This window comes from Trematomus bernacchii, unplaced genomic scaffold, assembly GCF_902827165.1.
Source record: "Trematomus bernacchii unplaced genomic scaffold, fTreBer1.1, whole genome shotgun sequence".
NCBI lineage: Eukaryota > Metazoa > Chordata > Actinopteri > Perciformes > Nototheniidae > Trematomus > Trematomus bernacchii.
The window spans coordinates 3,068,860-3,086,604 of record NW_022987581.1 but is presented as its reverse complement, the minus strand read 5'-3'; the positions used below and the strand labels follow the sequence as shown (position 1 = coordinate 3,086,604).

General features: G+C 41.1%; 2 protein-coding genes across 5 annotated transcripts in view; both read left to right on the top strand.

Annotated features, from left to right (window-relative positions):
• Positions 1-5,318, top strand: part of LOC117479995 (myosin-10-like) — a 78,058-nt gene extending 72,740 nt beyond the window's left edge. For all 4 annotated transcript variants that reach the window (XM_034127129.1, XM_034127128.1, XM_034127132.1 and 1 more), the window contains 7 exons: positions 153-281; positions 1,099-1,187; positions 1,522-1,645; positions 2,623-2,831; positions 3,877-3,985; positions 4,333-4,505; positions 4,749-5,318. In XM_034127129.1, the coding sequence (XP_033983020.1) occupies positions 153-281; positions 1,099-1,187; positions 1,522-1,645; positions 2,623-2,831; positions 3,877-3,985; positions 4,333-4,505; positions 4,749-4,902 (987 nt within the window). In that variant the 3' untranslated portion in view covers positions 4,903-5,318. The remainder of the gene's footprint in view (positions 1-152; positions 282-1,098; positions 1,188-1,521; positions 1,646-2,622; positions 2,832-3,876; positions 3,986-4,332; positions 4,506-4,748) is intronic.
• An 8,475-nt stretch (positions 5,319-13,793) lies between these two features.
• Positions 13,794-17,228, top strand: LOC117480002 (serotonin N-acetyltransferase-like). The gene is made up of 4 exons (XM_034127141.1): positions 13,794-13,987; positions 15,111-15,265; positions 15,527-15,730; positions 16,479-17,228. The coding sequence occupies exons 1-4, from the start codon at positions 13,876-13,878 to the stop codon at positions 16,641-16,643; spliced, it is 636 nt and encodes a 211-aa protein (XP_033983032.1). The 5' UTR covers positions 13,794-13,875; the 3' UTR covers positions 16,644-17,228.
• Positions 17,229-17,745: the final 517 nt, after the last annotated feature.

Here is a 17,745-nt window from a genome sequence, read left to right as displayed (position 1 = left end):
TATTTGTTCTATGACCTACATAAATTCATGTTGCTCTGTTGGAGGAGCGTGGGACTTCAGTTTCTCATTGCCATATCTAAACTGTAGCTAAAGTGCACATGACAATAAAGCTTTGAAACTTGAAACTATGTACTGTATCTCCCCTCCTTCAGGCCCAAATGAAGGACTACCAGAGGGAGCTGGAGGACGCCCGAGCTTCCAGAGATGATATCTTCGCTTTATCCAAGGAGAACGAGAAGAAGCTGAAGAGTCTGGAGGCGGAGATCGTTCAGCTGCATGAGGTGTGTTTGTTGTGTCACATGCAGAGGGTTAGAGAGTGGAGATCTCTCCTTATAGTCGGTTACACTAAGCAACCATTTTCTACGACACTACTTACATTGAAAGTGTATTTCAGCATCATTGCAGGAGATTTCCATAAAAAGAAACATCCCTTCTGGTAACTACCTGCCGGATGATTTAGTAGTATATGCAATAGCTATAAATGCACACATTAATTGTATAATAATCCTCTTAAAGACCCCTAAAATATCCGTTTAACAAAGATTACAATACTTCAAGATTCTTAAAGGTTACATACAGTATGCATGACAAAAACGAAAACACGGTTTTTAATTGCATTGAGATTGCACACTACCAGCATACTGTCATTTAAAAGCTCTTTTTGTCCCACCTGTCGTATATATAATAAAATAAAGCACTTTGTTACTAAATAACAGCAAACAGAAACATTACCTTAGCTTAGTCGACCTATATCAAAATATACAAAACTGTACAAAAACGTTGGTATTCATTTCAATAATATTCAACAACTGAATTCTGTCATGGCACATTGTTTTACAAACATAAATACGTGCTTAATCTGTCCAACCCTTACACTGGTTGGTCGTTTTATTGTGTATTTATGATAGAGCATCAGAATCAGGTTTATCACCAGGTGGGTTGACACGTACGAGGAATTTGACTTGATGCGTACATAAAAGTTAAACAAACATTAAAAAACACAACTAGAAAACTATTTTAAGAATTGAATGGTACCTCTCAATATTAGCTGATACAGAAATAAAGTGCTGGTGTTTAACCTTTGACCTCTGTCTGCAGGACCTGGCAGCCTCAGAGAGAGGGCGTCGTCACGCAGAGCAGGAACGAGACGAGCTGCAGGACGAGATCTCCAACAGCACCTCTGGAAAGTGAGTAAACAACAACAACAACAACAACTCAGGGCGTGGAGGGAGTTTCATCCTGACTGCTGCGAGCAATACCTCACATGAAAACTACCAATCACTCAACAAAACAAATCAGAAAACCTATTTTTAGATGATATTGTATCTGTTTTATTTGTTTTATGTCCTATATATATTCATGTTGCTCTGTTGGAGGAGCCTGAGATATAAATGTTTCATTGACATTTCTACACTGTAGCAGCTGTTCAAAGGACAATAAAGCCTTGAAACTTGAATACTTTGACCCTCGCATGCAGTGAAGGCCTCTTCATTTTGAAACGTATTTGTGTCTGTGTGTCAGGTCTGCTCTGATGGAGGAGAAGAGGAGGCTGGAGGCTCGCATCGCTCAGCTGGAGGAGGAGCTGGAGGAGGAGCAGGGCAACATGGAGCTGCTCAACGACCGCTTCAGGAAGACCAACATGCAGGTGGGGGCACATAAGAATACTAATTAACAGCAGTCATCACATCCTGTCCTTGCATCACAGCACAGTATGTTAAATATAATAATACATATGGGAGGGATCCTCAATCTCAATCTTTATTCATGCAGCACATTTAAACAGTTGACAGAAGTGCTGTACAGGGAACAAATAGAATAACACGGTAACATAATAAAGCAATAATTAAAAACAAGATTAAAAAGCACAATAACTAGAAACATATAAAAACATATAGAAATGTCAAAATGTCATGTTCAACTAATGTTAAAAGCCTCGTTATAAATGTGCTTCAATGAAGGTTTCCGTAAAAGTTAGCACATGTTGTGATTGGTCAATCGCTTAGAGATGTCCCGCCCCTTAGCCTATCACGTACAATATGTTGGTGCGCTAGCCAATAGGAGTGTGAGTGTTCGATAGTGATGTCACTATGTCTCGGAAGTAAACAAAGGAGTCCAATGGAGGCGTTTCAGGTGTGGGGGGGGGGGGGGGGGGGGTGTATAGGAGAGAAACTCCCTCTGGGGGTAACACTGGGATTTTAGCCTTTGCAGACCATTATCATGCACCAAAACGATATAATATATATATAACACACTACTTATTTATATAAATAGTTATCACCACAATAAACCGTATTTAATTTTGTCTTAATACAGTACATTATTTCATTTCATATTCTGTTCTTGTACGTATCATCTTCTATTGACATGTATAAAGACTTCTTGCACTATTTTTTATTTTTTATTTGTGTATTTTATTATATATGTTGTTGGAGGAGCTCGGGTCAGAAGAATTTCATTGCTATTTCTACTCTGTAGCTTTGTGCAAATGACAATAACACCTTTGAATTAGAATTTGAAAACCCTAAAAAAAAACACAAACCAAATTCAACGAAAAAACAAGAAGATAATCCATAATTAAGACGTTTTGCAGAAGTGTAAAAGCTGTTTTTATTTCCCGCTCAGGTGGACACCCTGACCTTGGAGCTGAGTGCGGAGCGCAGCGCGGCGCAGAAGAGCGAGAACGCCCGTCAGCAGCTGGAGCGGCAGAACAAAGATCTGAAGGCCAAGCTGGGAGAACTGGAGGGAACCGTGAAGAACCGCTTCAAGGCCTCCATCAGCGCGCTGGAGGCCAAGATCGCTCAGCTGGAGGAGCAGCTAGAGCAGGAGGCCAAGTGAGCAGAAACACAATGTCAAAACATAGCGTCCAATCACAGCGTCCAATCACAGCGTCCAATCACAGCGTCCAAAACACTCCGTCACAACACTGCGTCCAATCACAGTGTCCAATCACACCATCCAAAACACTCCGTTCAAAACACACCGTCCAAAACACTCGGTCCAAAACACACCGTCCAATCACAGCGTTCAAAACACTCCGTCCAAAACACCTTCCAATCACAGCGTCCAAAACACTCCGTCCAATCACAGCGTCCAATCACAGCGTCCAATCACAGCGTCCAAAACACACCATCCAATCACACCGTCCAATCACACCGTCCAATCACACCGTCCAAAACACTCCATCAAAACACTCCCTCAAAACACACCGTCCAAAACACTCCGTCCAAAACACTCCGTTCAAAACACTCCGTTCAAAACACTCCGTCAAAACACTCCGTCCAAAACACTCCGTTCAAAACACTCCGTCCAAAACACTCCGTTCAAAACACTCCGTTCAAAACACTCCGTCCAAAACACTCCATCCAAAACACTCTGTCCAAAACACTCCGTTCAAAACACTCCGTCAAAACACTCCATCCAAAACACTCCGTCCAAAACACTCCGTTCAAAACACTCCGTCCAAAACACTCCGTTCAAAACACTCCGTCCAAAACACTCCGTTCAAAACACTCCGTCAAAACACTCCATCCAAAACACTCCGTCAAAACACTCCATCCAAAACACTCCGTCCAAAACACTCCGTTCAAAACACTCCGTCCAAAACACTCCGTCAAAACACTCTGTCCAAAACACTCCATCCAAAACACTCCGTCCAATCACAGCGTCCAAAACAATCCGTCCAATCACAGCGTCCAAAACACTCCGTCCAAAACACACCGTCCAAAACAATCCGTCAAAACACACCGTCCAAAACACACCGTCCAAAACACTCCGTCCAATCACACCGTCCAAAACACTCCGTCCAATCACGGATCAGGATATATCAACGAGGTGGATGCAACACATTTATTTCCTCCTTTTTCTCCTCCTCTGCAGGGAGCGAGCAGCAGCCAATAAGACGGTCAGGAGGACGGAGAAGAAGCTGAAGGAAATCTGCATGCAGGTGGAGGACGAGCGTCGCCATGCCGACCAGTTTAAGGAACAAGTACGTGACATTGTGGACGTTGTGACTAAATGTTTGGACCCCCACAATAACTGTCGTTCCTCAAAAACATTTGCTAGAACGTGGTTAGCTCTTAGTCCCCTAAGCATTTGTTTAACTTCAACGGACCCTGCTGCCGTGTGTGTGTGTGTGTGTGTGTGTGTGTGTGTGTGTGTGTGTGTGTGTGTGTGTGTGTGTGTGTGGTGTGTGTGTGTGTGTGTGTGTGTGTGGTGTGTGTGTGTGTGTGTGTGTGTGTGTGTGTGTGTGTGTGTGTGTGTGTGTGTGTGTGTGTGTGTGTGTGTGTGTGTGTGTGTGTGTGTGTGTGTGTGTGTGTGTGTGTGTGTGTGTAGGTGGAGAAGGCGGGCTCCCGGATGAAGCAGCTGAAGCGGCAGCTGGAGGAGGCGGAGGAGGAAGCCACAAGATCCAACGCCTCCCGGAGGAAACTGCAGAGAGAACTGGACGACGCCACGGAGGCCAGCGAGGGGCTGAGCCGCGAAGTGCACACTCTGAAGAACCGCCTCAGGTACACACGCACACACACTCACACACACACACACACAGGTGAAGAGAATCTACAACTGAACTTAAGTACAACCAGAGACATGATGATTGATTTTAGAAGAGATCCCCACTGACTTCTTATCCACCCCACAAACATAATAAATGTGTAAATAATGACCGCCTCGCTGCACATTATCCCTTACATAAATACCCTGAATAAATCATATTTTTGTATTTTAATAATTGTATTTTCTCCTCCTCCTAGGCGTGGAGGTCCCATCTCCTTCTCCTCCAGCCGCCCCTCCAGACGCCCTCTTCAGGTGGAGGGGACGTCTTTAGACCTGCTATCTGACGACGAGCTGGAAAACAAAATCACCGACAGCAACGCCAACGAGACGCCGGCGCCGCAGCCCGAGTAGAAGAGAGGGAGAAACAATCAATCAATCAATCAATCAATCAATCAATCAATCAATCAATAACTTTATTAATCCTGCAAGGGGCACTTGGTTATGAGCAGCTTATGTCATGAACACAGGCAGGAAGAAAGCACACAGCCTGGATGTGGATCATTCCAATTTACACCATAAATAGTTCATAGCATCAAAATAAATAAGTAAATAAATAATCAAGTTAAAAAACCTATCAAGAATTTAAAAGTCTGAGTGCAGAGGGGATGAATGATTTGTCCTAAAGGTCACCTATTATGCAAAATCCTCTTCTTCATGTCTCTTCTTCATCAACATGTGTCCCCTCTTCTCCATGTCTCTTCTACATCAACATGTGTCCCCTCTTCTTCATGTCTCTTCTACATCAACATGTGTCCCCTCTTCTTCATGTCTCTTCTACATCAACATGTGTCCCCTCTTCTTCATGTCTCTTCTACATCAACATGTGTCCCCTCTTCTTCATGTCTCTTCTACATCAACATGTGTCCCCTCTTCTTCATGTCTCTTCTACATCAACATGTGTCCCCTCTTCTTCATGTCTCTTCTACATCAACATGTGTCCCCTCTTCTTCATGTCTCTTCTACATCAACATGTGTCCCCCCCCCCCCCACCTTATCACCTGAATCTCCTCCTAGAGCACCATTGTGTTCTTTGTAACCAAATGTCTCTCAGAGGGGCGTGGGGAGGGGCTCCTTATTTTCATCTAAAGTAACAGACAGAGAATCAGCACTTTGGAAACAGGGCTGAAACAGAGGGGATTATGGGTAATGCTGCATTGATCTGTTTGCTGTTTCAGCCAATCAGAGACATGCTCTGGATATATCTGAGACCTGTGATATAATGATGAAACACAGTATAATAGGGGACCTTTAAGAGCAGGTAGAGAATACTGACACTCCCAGCTTTAGGTCTGCTGCCTCCCATCATGCATCAGGATCTAAACGAGGAGACACACCAGCAGTTGGACCCCCAAAACGCTCTCTGAACCCCCCCAGATTTAAGAAGCACGACTCTGCCTTACCCCCCTCTCTCGCTGCAGGGCTGTTATATATTACATTATGATATTTAGCTGGTGCTTTTATCCAAAGTGACCTCCATACACTTCAATGCTGCAGACATACAGAGGCAGTTTGGAGCCTCTGATTGGTCGACCAGCTTTGTGACATATTTACTTTTTTTGACGTGATATACTATTATTTTGTCATACTTTTCTACAATTTATTTTCATATTTATTCGTTCATCATACTAAACTATGATTTTTTTTTACTTACAATATTATGACTTTATTATTATTTCCACATACTGTTCAATTATTTTTTTCTCATTTTGTCGGCTATGACATCTTGATATTTCCGACATACAAAATTATGAATTTATTTGTTACTATATAATTACTTTTTTTCATATTTTCAACGTACAATATTATTCCTTTTTTCTTCTAAGATACTATTCTTAGATTTTTCTTTTTAATCGACATAAACTAGGACTTTTTTCAAATGTTTTGACGTACTATACTATGAGTTTTTGGGACATCACAGCACATGTAATCAGGCCCTCTTTCTCTCGGCGTGCGCCCTCAAACCAAAATGCAGATTTTCCCGTAAAATGTTAAAGTTACAAACAGAAAACTATATTTCTGTTCGTCAAAAACTGTATAATGACTTCAGAAATATGAGTATCAAACAGAGCGTCTGACGGCTCTGTTTTCACGGAGCTCTGACGGCACGTTGTTGTTTACGTCCACGGAGACATCTTGTAAACAGGCGTCATGAGAATGAATTAATCTTATAAACAAGATCAGCGCCTCGGTACTCATACTATATCTTTCTCGAAACACCCCTGACATATTGAAGTGTTGCTTTGGATAAAGACATCAGCTATCTGTCCATCAATACATACATCTTGCCCGAGGACACTTTGACATGATGTCTGCAGATGGTGGGATTGAACCACTACGTATTACCCCCTTGAGCCACAGCACAGAAACTCCCATAATGCATTGCATATGAACTACAAGAGTCCCTTACCCTTCATTAAGAGACGAGGAACTGTCAGAGTGGATGAGGATCCTGCGTTGGACCAGCTGTTTAAAATGCTTCTAAATGCTAAGATAAAAGCATGGCATTGAAAAAGTGATGAAAGCGAACGACTTTCTGACTATTTTTGCATCGATTTACAAAATATATACACAATATGTCCGTCGTATAAAGTAGTTTTAGTACCTGCATAGTATTTTTCCAGTCCTCTGCTTGCTTTATGAATATGAAATGTGTCTGAGCTTCCTCTGAGTCTCCTCTCATGACAGTAGGTCCGCGTTGACTTGTAATTATTTGGTGCGAGTGCTGAAACCTTTTATTATTTCTTCTGCTTCTTCTGTGCCTTCCCCCCCCCTCACTTTAAACCCATTTAAGCTAATTCCATGGAGGTATTTTCATACATCAGTGATGAGCTCTTAGTGTCCAGGTCTCATGCTTCACCGTGACTCTCTTTAGACGGGTGCTATGACTTTTCTTATGATAACTTTTATACGTTTTGAGTTATTAAGATTTTAAAAAACACAGTCCAATAGACATGAACTGTATTTATATCTCTGCTATTGTATCCAGGACAGACTCCATTCATATTTCAAAATGCTAAGTGTTGCACATGGATCGACTGTATGCTCGTCATGTACAGTTAGTGAGTTATTAGGATGCATTAAAGTCTGTGGAGCCCATTCACTCCAGTTGGTGTTTGTGTTTATTGATCACCTGTTTACACTCCACGTATTGGACTGATCCATGTTGATGAATGAGTTATCAGCCGTCACATTAGCATTTGTTATTGAGCAATCACACATTTAAAACTGTTTGGGCGTTAGATAAGGAATCAAGGACTCAACTGAGGATGCTGCAGCTTTAAGGTAAGGTTCCTATGCTGTGGGGGAAACGTCTGTGTAGCAATGCAGGAGGAGTCACCGACTCAAAGGAGACGCGGGGAGAGCTGGAGCTTTGATGTCAAACACTGATGGGTTTATTAGGAGCTTCGGCCGGAGAATTCACAAAACAAGTCAAAGAGCCAGAGGTTCTGACTTCACGGTAGAGTTGCCACGTCAAGTCTGAAGAACTCTACCCCAGACCCGTGTATTTAGCTAGTTAGAGAATCATCCACATTGTGCATAACGAGATAGCATCATAACACCTCGATCAGCTGACGCCAACAGGCAGGAACAGGGAGACAGAACACTGAGAGCACAGCAGCCCAGGCTACAGGTGTGCTCAGTCAGGACCGTTTGAACTGATACACCGGGTCAAAGTTATGGGCCTTGAGAAATATTTCCCCAACATATACCATGACTTATCTTCAAATATTTGGAAATACAAAACTATTCTATAATAATCACCAAAGTCCTGGTTTTAAAGCAGCTTTATTCAAGTTAAACTCTTCTTTTTGAAATGTCTGGTCATTAGACCTCATTTACACAAAATCCAAACAAATGTTTTGGTTAAAAAAGGAATAAATGTTGAATTATTTTACAAAACTGACCCCAGAAGACTGACCCAACACCTATTGAAAGTGATCATACTTCTTTAGTGTACGAGCAAACATGTTATTATCTGGCACTAACAGATTAAACCTTTTTATGGACATTAAAACGTTTGGAAACATGTCCAATTTGACACGAGGACAACAGGAAAGTGAATCGACATATAACCACTATGTCAACAAAAAGTCATACTTTACTATAACTGTCTTTCAATTTGTTCGACATATTAGATTAGATTAGATAGAACTTTATTAATCCAGAAGGAAATTATTTTTGCCAGGTTGCTCCAAAATTACAATACAGATAATACAGATACATCTTAAAGGTAGGGTAGGTAATTTTGAGAAACCGGCTCGAGTGCGCTAGAATTTGAAAATACACAACCGGAGAAAATCTGCCACTTCCTTACAGAGCCCCTCCTCCAACACACACGAACGCGCACATGACCAATGAGGGCACGAGATAAGTTTGTGCACAGATGGAAGGCTGACAGGCAGGTAGGCCATCCAGTTATTTTAGCCGGGCCGGCTCAGATGATTGGTCGTGCTTTTTACAGTACTACAGCTTCCACAGATGACATTTTTTATGGATTTTTTGTCAAAGCACTTCGGATATTCATTGCTATCAGGATGTTAAGAGCATTCCATGGAATATAACAAAAAGTGTATCTCGAGCCGGTTTCTCAAACGTACCTACCCTACCTTTAAGAGAAGTATGCAATATACAATAGCTCAATATACAAAGTTTTAAAGTAACGTATTACAGTGCCCCAGTAGAGAATAGGTAGCAGCCTGTGACAGTGACAAGTCATTTGGTGATAAGTCACTTTGCACATTCAAGTAAAATACTAAATATCAAATACTAAAAACAACTAATACTAATTGCTCATTTCTCATTGTACTAAATAAAATTAGGTTAAATATTAAAACTGCAAATGTTATGAGATTATGACATTAACCTAATATTGCACATGGTGTTATATGGTATGAATTTTTTTTTTATACATATTTTTACAATGACATTCATTTTTCAAATCTTACAACCTACTACACTGATATGTTTACCCCAAGAATAAACACCAACAAAAACTTTTTGCCCATAAAATAATGTAAAAAAACGTTTGATACTTTTCAATTAAAGTGTTAAAAACAGTATTATATATTAAAGGTCACCTATTCTGCAAAATCCACTCCTTCGTGTCTCTTCTACATCAACATGTGTCCCCTCTTCCTCATGTCTCTTCTACATCAACATGTGTCCCCTCTTCTTCATGTCTCTTCTACATCAACATGTGTCCCCTCTTCTTCATGTCTCTTCTTCATCAACATGTGTCCCCTCTTCTTCATGTCTCTTCTTCATCAACATGTGTCCCCCTCTTCTTCATGTCTCTTCTACATCAACATGTGTCCCCTCTTCTTCATGTCTCTTCTACATCAACATGTGTCCCCTCTTCTTCATGTCTCTTCTACATCAACATGTGTCCCCTCTTCTTCATGTCTCTTCTACATCAACATGTGTCTCCTCTTCTTCATGTCTCTTCTACATCAACATGTGTCCCCTCTTCTTCATGTCTCTTCTTCATCAACATGTGGTCCCCTCTTCTTCATGTCGCTTCTTCATCAACATGTGTCCCCTCTTCTTCATGTCTCTTCTTCATCAACATGTGTCCCCTCTTCTTCATGTCTCTTCTACAATCAACATGTGTCCCCTCTTCTTCATGTCTCTTCTACATCAACATGTGTCCCCTCTTCTTCATGTCTCTTCTTCATCAACATGTGTCCCCTCTTCTTCATGTCTCTTCTACATCAACATGTGTCCCCTCTTCTTCATGTCTCTTCTACATCAACATGTGTCCCCTCTTCTTCATGTCTCTTCTACATCAACATGTGTCCCCTCTTTCTTCATGTCTCTTCTTCATCAACATGTGTCCCCTCTTCTTCATGTCTCTTCTACATCAAACATGTGTCCCCTCTTCTTCATGTCCTCTTCTACATCAACATGTGTCCCCTCTTCTTCATGTCTCTTCTACATCAACATGTGTCCCCTCTTCTTCATGTCTCTTCTACATCAACATGTGTCCCCTCTTCTTCATGTCTCTTCTACATCAACATGTGTCCCTCTTCTTCATGTCCTTCTTCATCAGACATGTTCCCTCTTCTTCATGTCTCTTCTACATCAACATGTGTCCCCTCTTCTTCATGTCTCTTCTACATCAACATGTGTCCCCTCTTCTTCATGTCTCTTCGACAATCAACATGTGTCCCCTCTTCTTCATGTCTCTTCTACATCAACATGTGTCCCCTCTTCTTCATGTCTCTTCTACATCAACATGTGTCCCCTCTTCTTCATGTCTCTTCTACATCAACATGTGTCCCTCTTCTTCATGTCTCTTCTACATCAACATGTGTCCCCTCTTCTTCATGTCTCTTCTACATCAACATGTGTCCCCTCTTCTTCATGTCTCTTCTTCATCAACATGTGTCCCCTCTTCTTCATGTCTCTTCTACATCAACATGTGTCCCCTCTTCTTCATGTCTCTTCTACATCAACATGTGTCCCCTCTTCTTCATGTCTCTTCTACATCAACATGTGTCCCCTCTTCTTCATGTCTCTTCTACATCAACATGTGTCCCCTCTGTGGAAAGAGACTCTGAAAGTTTCAGGAACAAAGATTCTTGATCCATTTCTATAAAAACCTGTCTGAAAATGAGCTGATCAGATTTTGGCCACTTTATGATGTCATAACGATGTGTTGTCTTGTGTAACCATTAGCCAATCAGCAAATCATGTCTCTTCTACATCAACATGTGTGTGTGTCCCCCCCCCCCCCCACCTTATCACCTGAATCTCCTCCTAGAGCACCATTGAGTTCTTTGTAACCAAATCTCTCTCAGAGGGGCGTGGGGAGGGGCTCCTTATTTTCATCTAAAGTAACAGACAGAGAATCAGCACTTTGGAAACAGGGCTGAAACAGAGGGGATTATGGGTAATGCTGCAATGATCTGTTTGGTGTTTCAGCCAATCAGAGACAGGCTCTGTATATATCTGAGACCTGTAATATATTGATGAAATGACTGTTCCTACAGACTGTGTCTTAGCGAGATGAACGTGTTGTGCTCGTCTCAGAGAGATAACGTCTCTGTAATGCGTCAGTAACTTCTGTAATCCTCCGTCATGTGATATTAATAATCACTTCATCATGAGGAGAGACGTCTGAGGAGACGGAGAACCGGAGAACCTCAGCACGACCCGGTAAGTTTGAACACATCAGCGTGGAAAGGTTTTTATTCGTAGTTATATTGGGAAGTAACGGTGCCACTAAGTGCAGAGATTACTGCGTTTCTACCAGAATGTTTCATTGATTTATTATTTTTATAAATTGGGTTTCGTGACAGTTTATCATTTAAAAAGATCAAAATTCAATTTTAAGATGAGATTAAATAAGATGAAATACTAACGTTCATATAAACATCAAAAGTTTAATTCAACATTAACCAAAAAGATAAAATATTATACAAAAATTCATATAAATACAAAAAGTGAAATAAATAATGTGCAGTAAATAAAATAAAATAAAATACTAATAAAAGATGACATTAAATACAATTAAATAAAATAGAAGTTCAAGTAGAAATGTGTAGGAAAAATATAACAATAAATAAGGAATTAGATAATCATGTGCAAAACAATACAAAAATAAAAAACATTGAAAGTAAGATAAGAGGTTAAAGTCAAAATGTGCAATAAAAATAATACAAAATAGAAATATGTGTGCAATCATAAGAAGCAATAATACTTACATTAAAGTGGTCTGGAGACATTGGCCCCTCCTCGACTCCTCGACTCCTCGGTCCTCCGGTCGTGACCCGGAAATGGATTTCAGCGCGCCATGTTGAAGGACATCGCATTTCTCTAACCGCCTGCTGCTTCCCCTCCTCGACTCCTCCGCTCGCATCTCCTGTGGGCGGGACTAGGACACGAGGATAGGAGTCGAGGATAGGAGTCGAGGATAGGAGTCGAGGAGAGGAGTCGAGGAGGGGAATTAGAGAAATGAGAAAGGGCCATTGTCCAAGATACATTGGACACACTGCTTCTGTTAACACACATGAAAGGCTTCTCATTTCTCTAATTCCCCTCCTCGACTGCTATCCTCGACTCCTATCCTCGACTCCTATCCTCGTGTCCTAGCCCCGCCCACAGGAGATGCGAGCGGAGGAGTCGAGGAGGGGAAGCAGCAGGCGCTTAGAGAAATGAGATGTCCTTCAACATGGCACGCTGAAATCCATTTCCGGGTCACTACCGGAGGACCAAGGAGTCGAGGAGTCAAGGAAGGGAGGAGGGGAATTAGAGAAATGAGAAAGGGCCATTGTCCAATATACACTGCTTCTGTTAACACACACCTGCTAAACACACAGTGGTGACTCATAATGCGTCGTCTGTCCACTGAGCAGCAGCAGCAGGTCATTGCAGAGTTCAGGGTGTAAAATGGATCTTCCCTGTTCCCTGACATCTAACATTGAGATGCAGATGAGAGAGGAGGAGGAGGAATACAATAGGAGCTGAAATAGAAATGTGTAGGAAAAAAGATACAATCAAATAGAAGGAGTTAAATAATCTTGTGCAAAACAATAACAAATATAATATAAAACAGAATCGAAAATATGTAAAGTAATACAGGAGGTTAAATGCACAGTAAAAAGATATAATAAAAATAGGTACGTTTTGGGCTATTTGACCTGCATCCTTTGGTCACTATAACCTTTATGAACACAGTCAGAAACACACTACATTCATACAGTTTTGTACATTTAACGTGTTTAGACTGTAAGTGTAAATATGCACATTGACGTTGAATTGTTTCTCGTTGCACTGTCATCGCTGCTACCTCTGCTTTTACTCTTATTTATTTATTTATTCATTTGTGTCTATGCAGTGAGAGTTGCCAAAGAAATGTCGCTGTACTTTGTATGAGACAATAAAGATTTATACTACTCTATTATATATATATATATATATATATATATATATATATATATATATATATATATATATATATATATATATAGAAGGGGCAGGTCAAATAAGATGTTCTTCTCCCTGCTCCTTTCCACCATGTGCTATAAAAAAATTAATTAAAATAAAACGTATAAGGGTAGGCTACATGTTTTGTTTTAAAATAACTACCATGTGTGGAATAAATAAATACATATCCTAAACATTGAGATGCAGATGAGCCGGTGACAGAGGAGGAGTTCCTATAAATACTGACCCCCCTCCCCCTCCCCCCCCCATCCTGCTCTCCTCTCAGGGTCTGACAGAAGAGAAGGAGAGTAGAAAGACAAGAAGAAGAGGGAGAGAAGGAGGAGAGAGTTGATCCTGTGATGTCCGTAGTTAGCTCCTAGCCTTTTTACCACACCGATGCAGCCTTCCGTGTCCCCCGGGTTCCAGAGGAGACACACACTCCCCGCCAGCGAGGTGCGGCCTCTGAACGCGCAGGATGCCATCAGCGTGTTTGAGATCGAGAGAGAAGGTAAGTGGATTTGTCCGGGTTATGGCGAGGCAGAAATCCGCTGTGAAGGAAAAGGAAGCACTGTAGCGAGTGTGCGTAAAACCAAGTGTGGCACCATCATACCTGAGTCCCATTTTGCATTTACATTGGTCAGCTCTTCTACTAAATAAGCTTTAATGTGTTGGATATGACATGTGAAATGTTTAAGGGGGATTTGCGCTGGATTCAGCGTGCGTCAAACTCGTGCCAATTGTTTTCAGAATACCTCAGAATATCTTTATTCGTCCCACAGAGGGGAAGTTTGTAGTCATTTTCATATTAAACCTTGATATGTAGTGACTTACAATAGCGTGGCATTTTTTAGAGAAGCTATATGACTTTTTAAACATTTTAAACACATTTGTTTTTTACTTTTTTAGTAGAAAGTAAGTGACCAGAATTAGCGATAGACGACCTTTCATAAGAAACGAAACAAAACGTGTGACGTAATTTACATTATTCCCTTGTGTACTTAGTCACACATTCTTTTATTTACCTTGTTAATATGGTACATATGTTTCCATGTCATTAAACACGATGTTTAATGGGACACTTTGGCTGGTTTCAGCGTGCGTAAAAGTCGTGCCAATTGTAATTTTTACTCGTGTTTTTCTCATTTGAACAACTATTTTCCAAAGTTTTACTTTTTCATATATTATTTGGACACAATACACCACGACTCTTCCTGGTTTTTTACATACTATACTAGGACAGTCCTATTTACTAGGAATTTAAATAAGTCCTAGTAGGACTTATTTAAATTCCTATTACTTTTTTTCCAAGACACCTTATTGGAAGAAAAAAAAAGCACCTAGTGACCAGACTAAATGTTCGTATAATAACGAGTGTGGCATCGAAGTTGTTTTCCCTTTTGTATTTAAAATATGGTTTATTATGTAAAACACGTTTCCATTACATTGTATGATGTCTTAATGGACAATCTAGCGTTGCGTAAAAGCTGTGCCGTTTATTTCACGCGCGGTTCTCTCTCTCTCTCTCTCTCCTCTCTCTCTCTCTCCTCTCTCTCTCTCTCTCTCCTCTCCTTTCTCTCTCTCTCTCTCTCTCTCTCTCTCTCTCTCTCTCTCTCTCTCTCTCTCTCTCTCAGCCTTTATCTCGGTGTCCGGTGAGTGTCCGCTCCACCTGGATGAGGTGCGTCACTTCCTGTCTCTGTGTCCCGAGCTGTCGATGGGATGGATTGAGGAGGGCCGGCTCGTGGCGTTTATCATCGGCTCTCTGTGGGACAAGGACAGACTCACTGAAGTAAGACACTGTACCAAATACACAGAATCATATTTCACATTCAAGCAAGTTTCTAATTTAAAATCTGGTATATCGCACCTATTTTATTCTTCAGTCATTTTTCATATCATTCTTGTACTTACTTTTTGTATACGTCTTGTATACATACATTGTTTCGGAATATTGTATTATATTTTTGCTTCAACAAAAAACTTTGTTTGTCAACAACAGTAAAATCGTACTAGTGATATTTTTCTAACACCCCTCCTCCTCTGTCTGCAGGACGCTCTGACCCTCCATAAGCCCCGCGGCTCCACGGTTCACATCCACATCCTGGCGGTGCACCGGACCTTCCGGCAGCAGGGCAAAGGCCCGGTGCTGCTGTGGCGCTACCTGCAGTTCCTGCGCTGCCTGCCGTCGGTGCGTCGCGCCGTGCTCATGTGTGAAGACCTCCTCATCCCCTTCTACCGGAAGTGTGGCTTCAAGGTACGCCGAGAACACTGGAGCGTTTACTTTCAGAGACTCTTCCTTCTCACCGCATTCAAAAAATCACTCAAAGCCCACCTTGTGTCAGAAACTCACCAAGTGTCAGAAAACACAACCCTCTCTATTTTCCTCCATACCCAAATCTCTAAAAAAGGGGCTGCAACGGATCTGATAAAAACTGATCCAGATTTGAACACTGTCCTGACGTCAGGACAGTGGCGCTACGGCTATTGGGCCAACTCCACCAATCAGGAGGAGACAGCCACGGCCATTGCCGTTCGAAAGCGCTGGAGACGCTGTAGTACATATGCCAGGCCTGTAGGTGGTGCTGTTCTCACTGAATCTGCCCTTGCTAAAACAGAGCAAAAAAATGTCAAATTGAGCGAAATGAGGCATGGCTAAAATGCATGATCTGTTTGGTATTTTGAAAAAAAAAAAGTATAAATATGCCTTATATAGGTATGGTCCTACACTATATTATTCAAATATAGCATGATAGGTCCACTTTAATATTATTGTTTTCAGCTAACCTAATACAGTAATGTGAAATCTGTTGATGGATAGATGGATAGATAGATAGATAGATAGATAGATAGATAGATAGATAGATAGATAGATAGATAGATAGATAGATATATAGATAGATAGATAGATAGATAGATAGATAGATAGATAGATAGATAGATGGATAGATGGATGTTGGATGAGCCTCCTGTGCATGTAACCCTAAAGCCTTTGACCTCTGCAGGTGCTGGGCCGCTGTGCCATCACCGTGGCCAGCATGAGCTTCACGGAGATGTGGTGTCCGATCAGCGGACACGCCTACATGCGGCGCAACAGCGAGGCCATCCGGTTCCCCCAGAGCCCGCTGAGCGTGCAGAGCCCGGAGGCCGAGGAGCAGCTGGACGTATGACACCGAAGATTCATCATGTGTTGGAGGCTTTTTTTAAACTAATATACTTATTGCCATTTTCTCTTCCCAGCAAATGACGTCTACAAATGTACAGATGGTTTTGGTAAAAACTGGGAATTTGAAAACAACACACATGAAGAAATCCTAAATATGTAAATGGGGGTGTGCTTTTGTTAATGGCTTTTTAACAGTGACTTACAACGCTTGTAAACAACTAGCTATACACTTTTTTACATGTTCTTTTTTTGACAAATATATTTATTGGCATTTGGTTTTCCAGCAAAAGACAGGTACACGTTTACCCCACACCAGAAATAAAAATAACATAATAAAGTGGAAAAATCCCACAACAAACCACATTATTATAGTAAGTCAAGTTAAAACATACATACACAAATGTACAAATATTAGAAAGCATTCATTAATAAATCTATGTATAACGATATTTGAAATAATCCGTTTTTGAGTCACTTCTTTCATACTCAACAAGGTTTGGTTATTTTGTTCCCAAAAATGTAAAAACGTCTCTATATTTTAGCCTTTTTACAGTTTTCGTTAACGCTATTTGTTTGTTTTGTTCCTCAAATCGTGTGAAATTAAATTTTTGTGCAATAAAAACAAGAATGTACAGTTATTACAGTCTATTTGTGGCTATTTTGTGCATCTTGGTAGCTGTGATGGTCTTTTTATGGTAGTTCTGTATGTTCTGACTTCATAGTTTCTTTGTGTCTCTTTGTACACGTTTTTTGTCTCTTTTTGAGTCTTTTCTTAGTCTTTGCGTGTCTCTTTAATTGACATGTTGTAGGTGGCAGGACCCTTAGGGCCCCTGTGTCTTTTCCAAGGAGTTCTCCCATGATTATATCTAAATACTCCCTTAGTAAGACTCTAACCTGTGTTTCAGGAGGAGTGTGTTGACCCTTTAGCTGCACTGATGTTGTGTTGCATGTTGTGTTGCATTGGGACAGTAAGCTGCACTGATGTTGTGTTGCACGTGTGTTGCATGTTGTGTTACATCGGGACAGTAAGCTGCTGATTAGCTCCTTTCTGAACGATGGACTGACGTCAGAGACCTTTATCTCTATTAGGGGGCTTTAGCTATTGT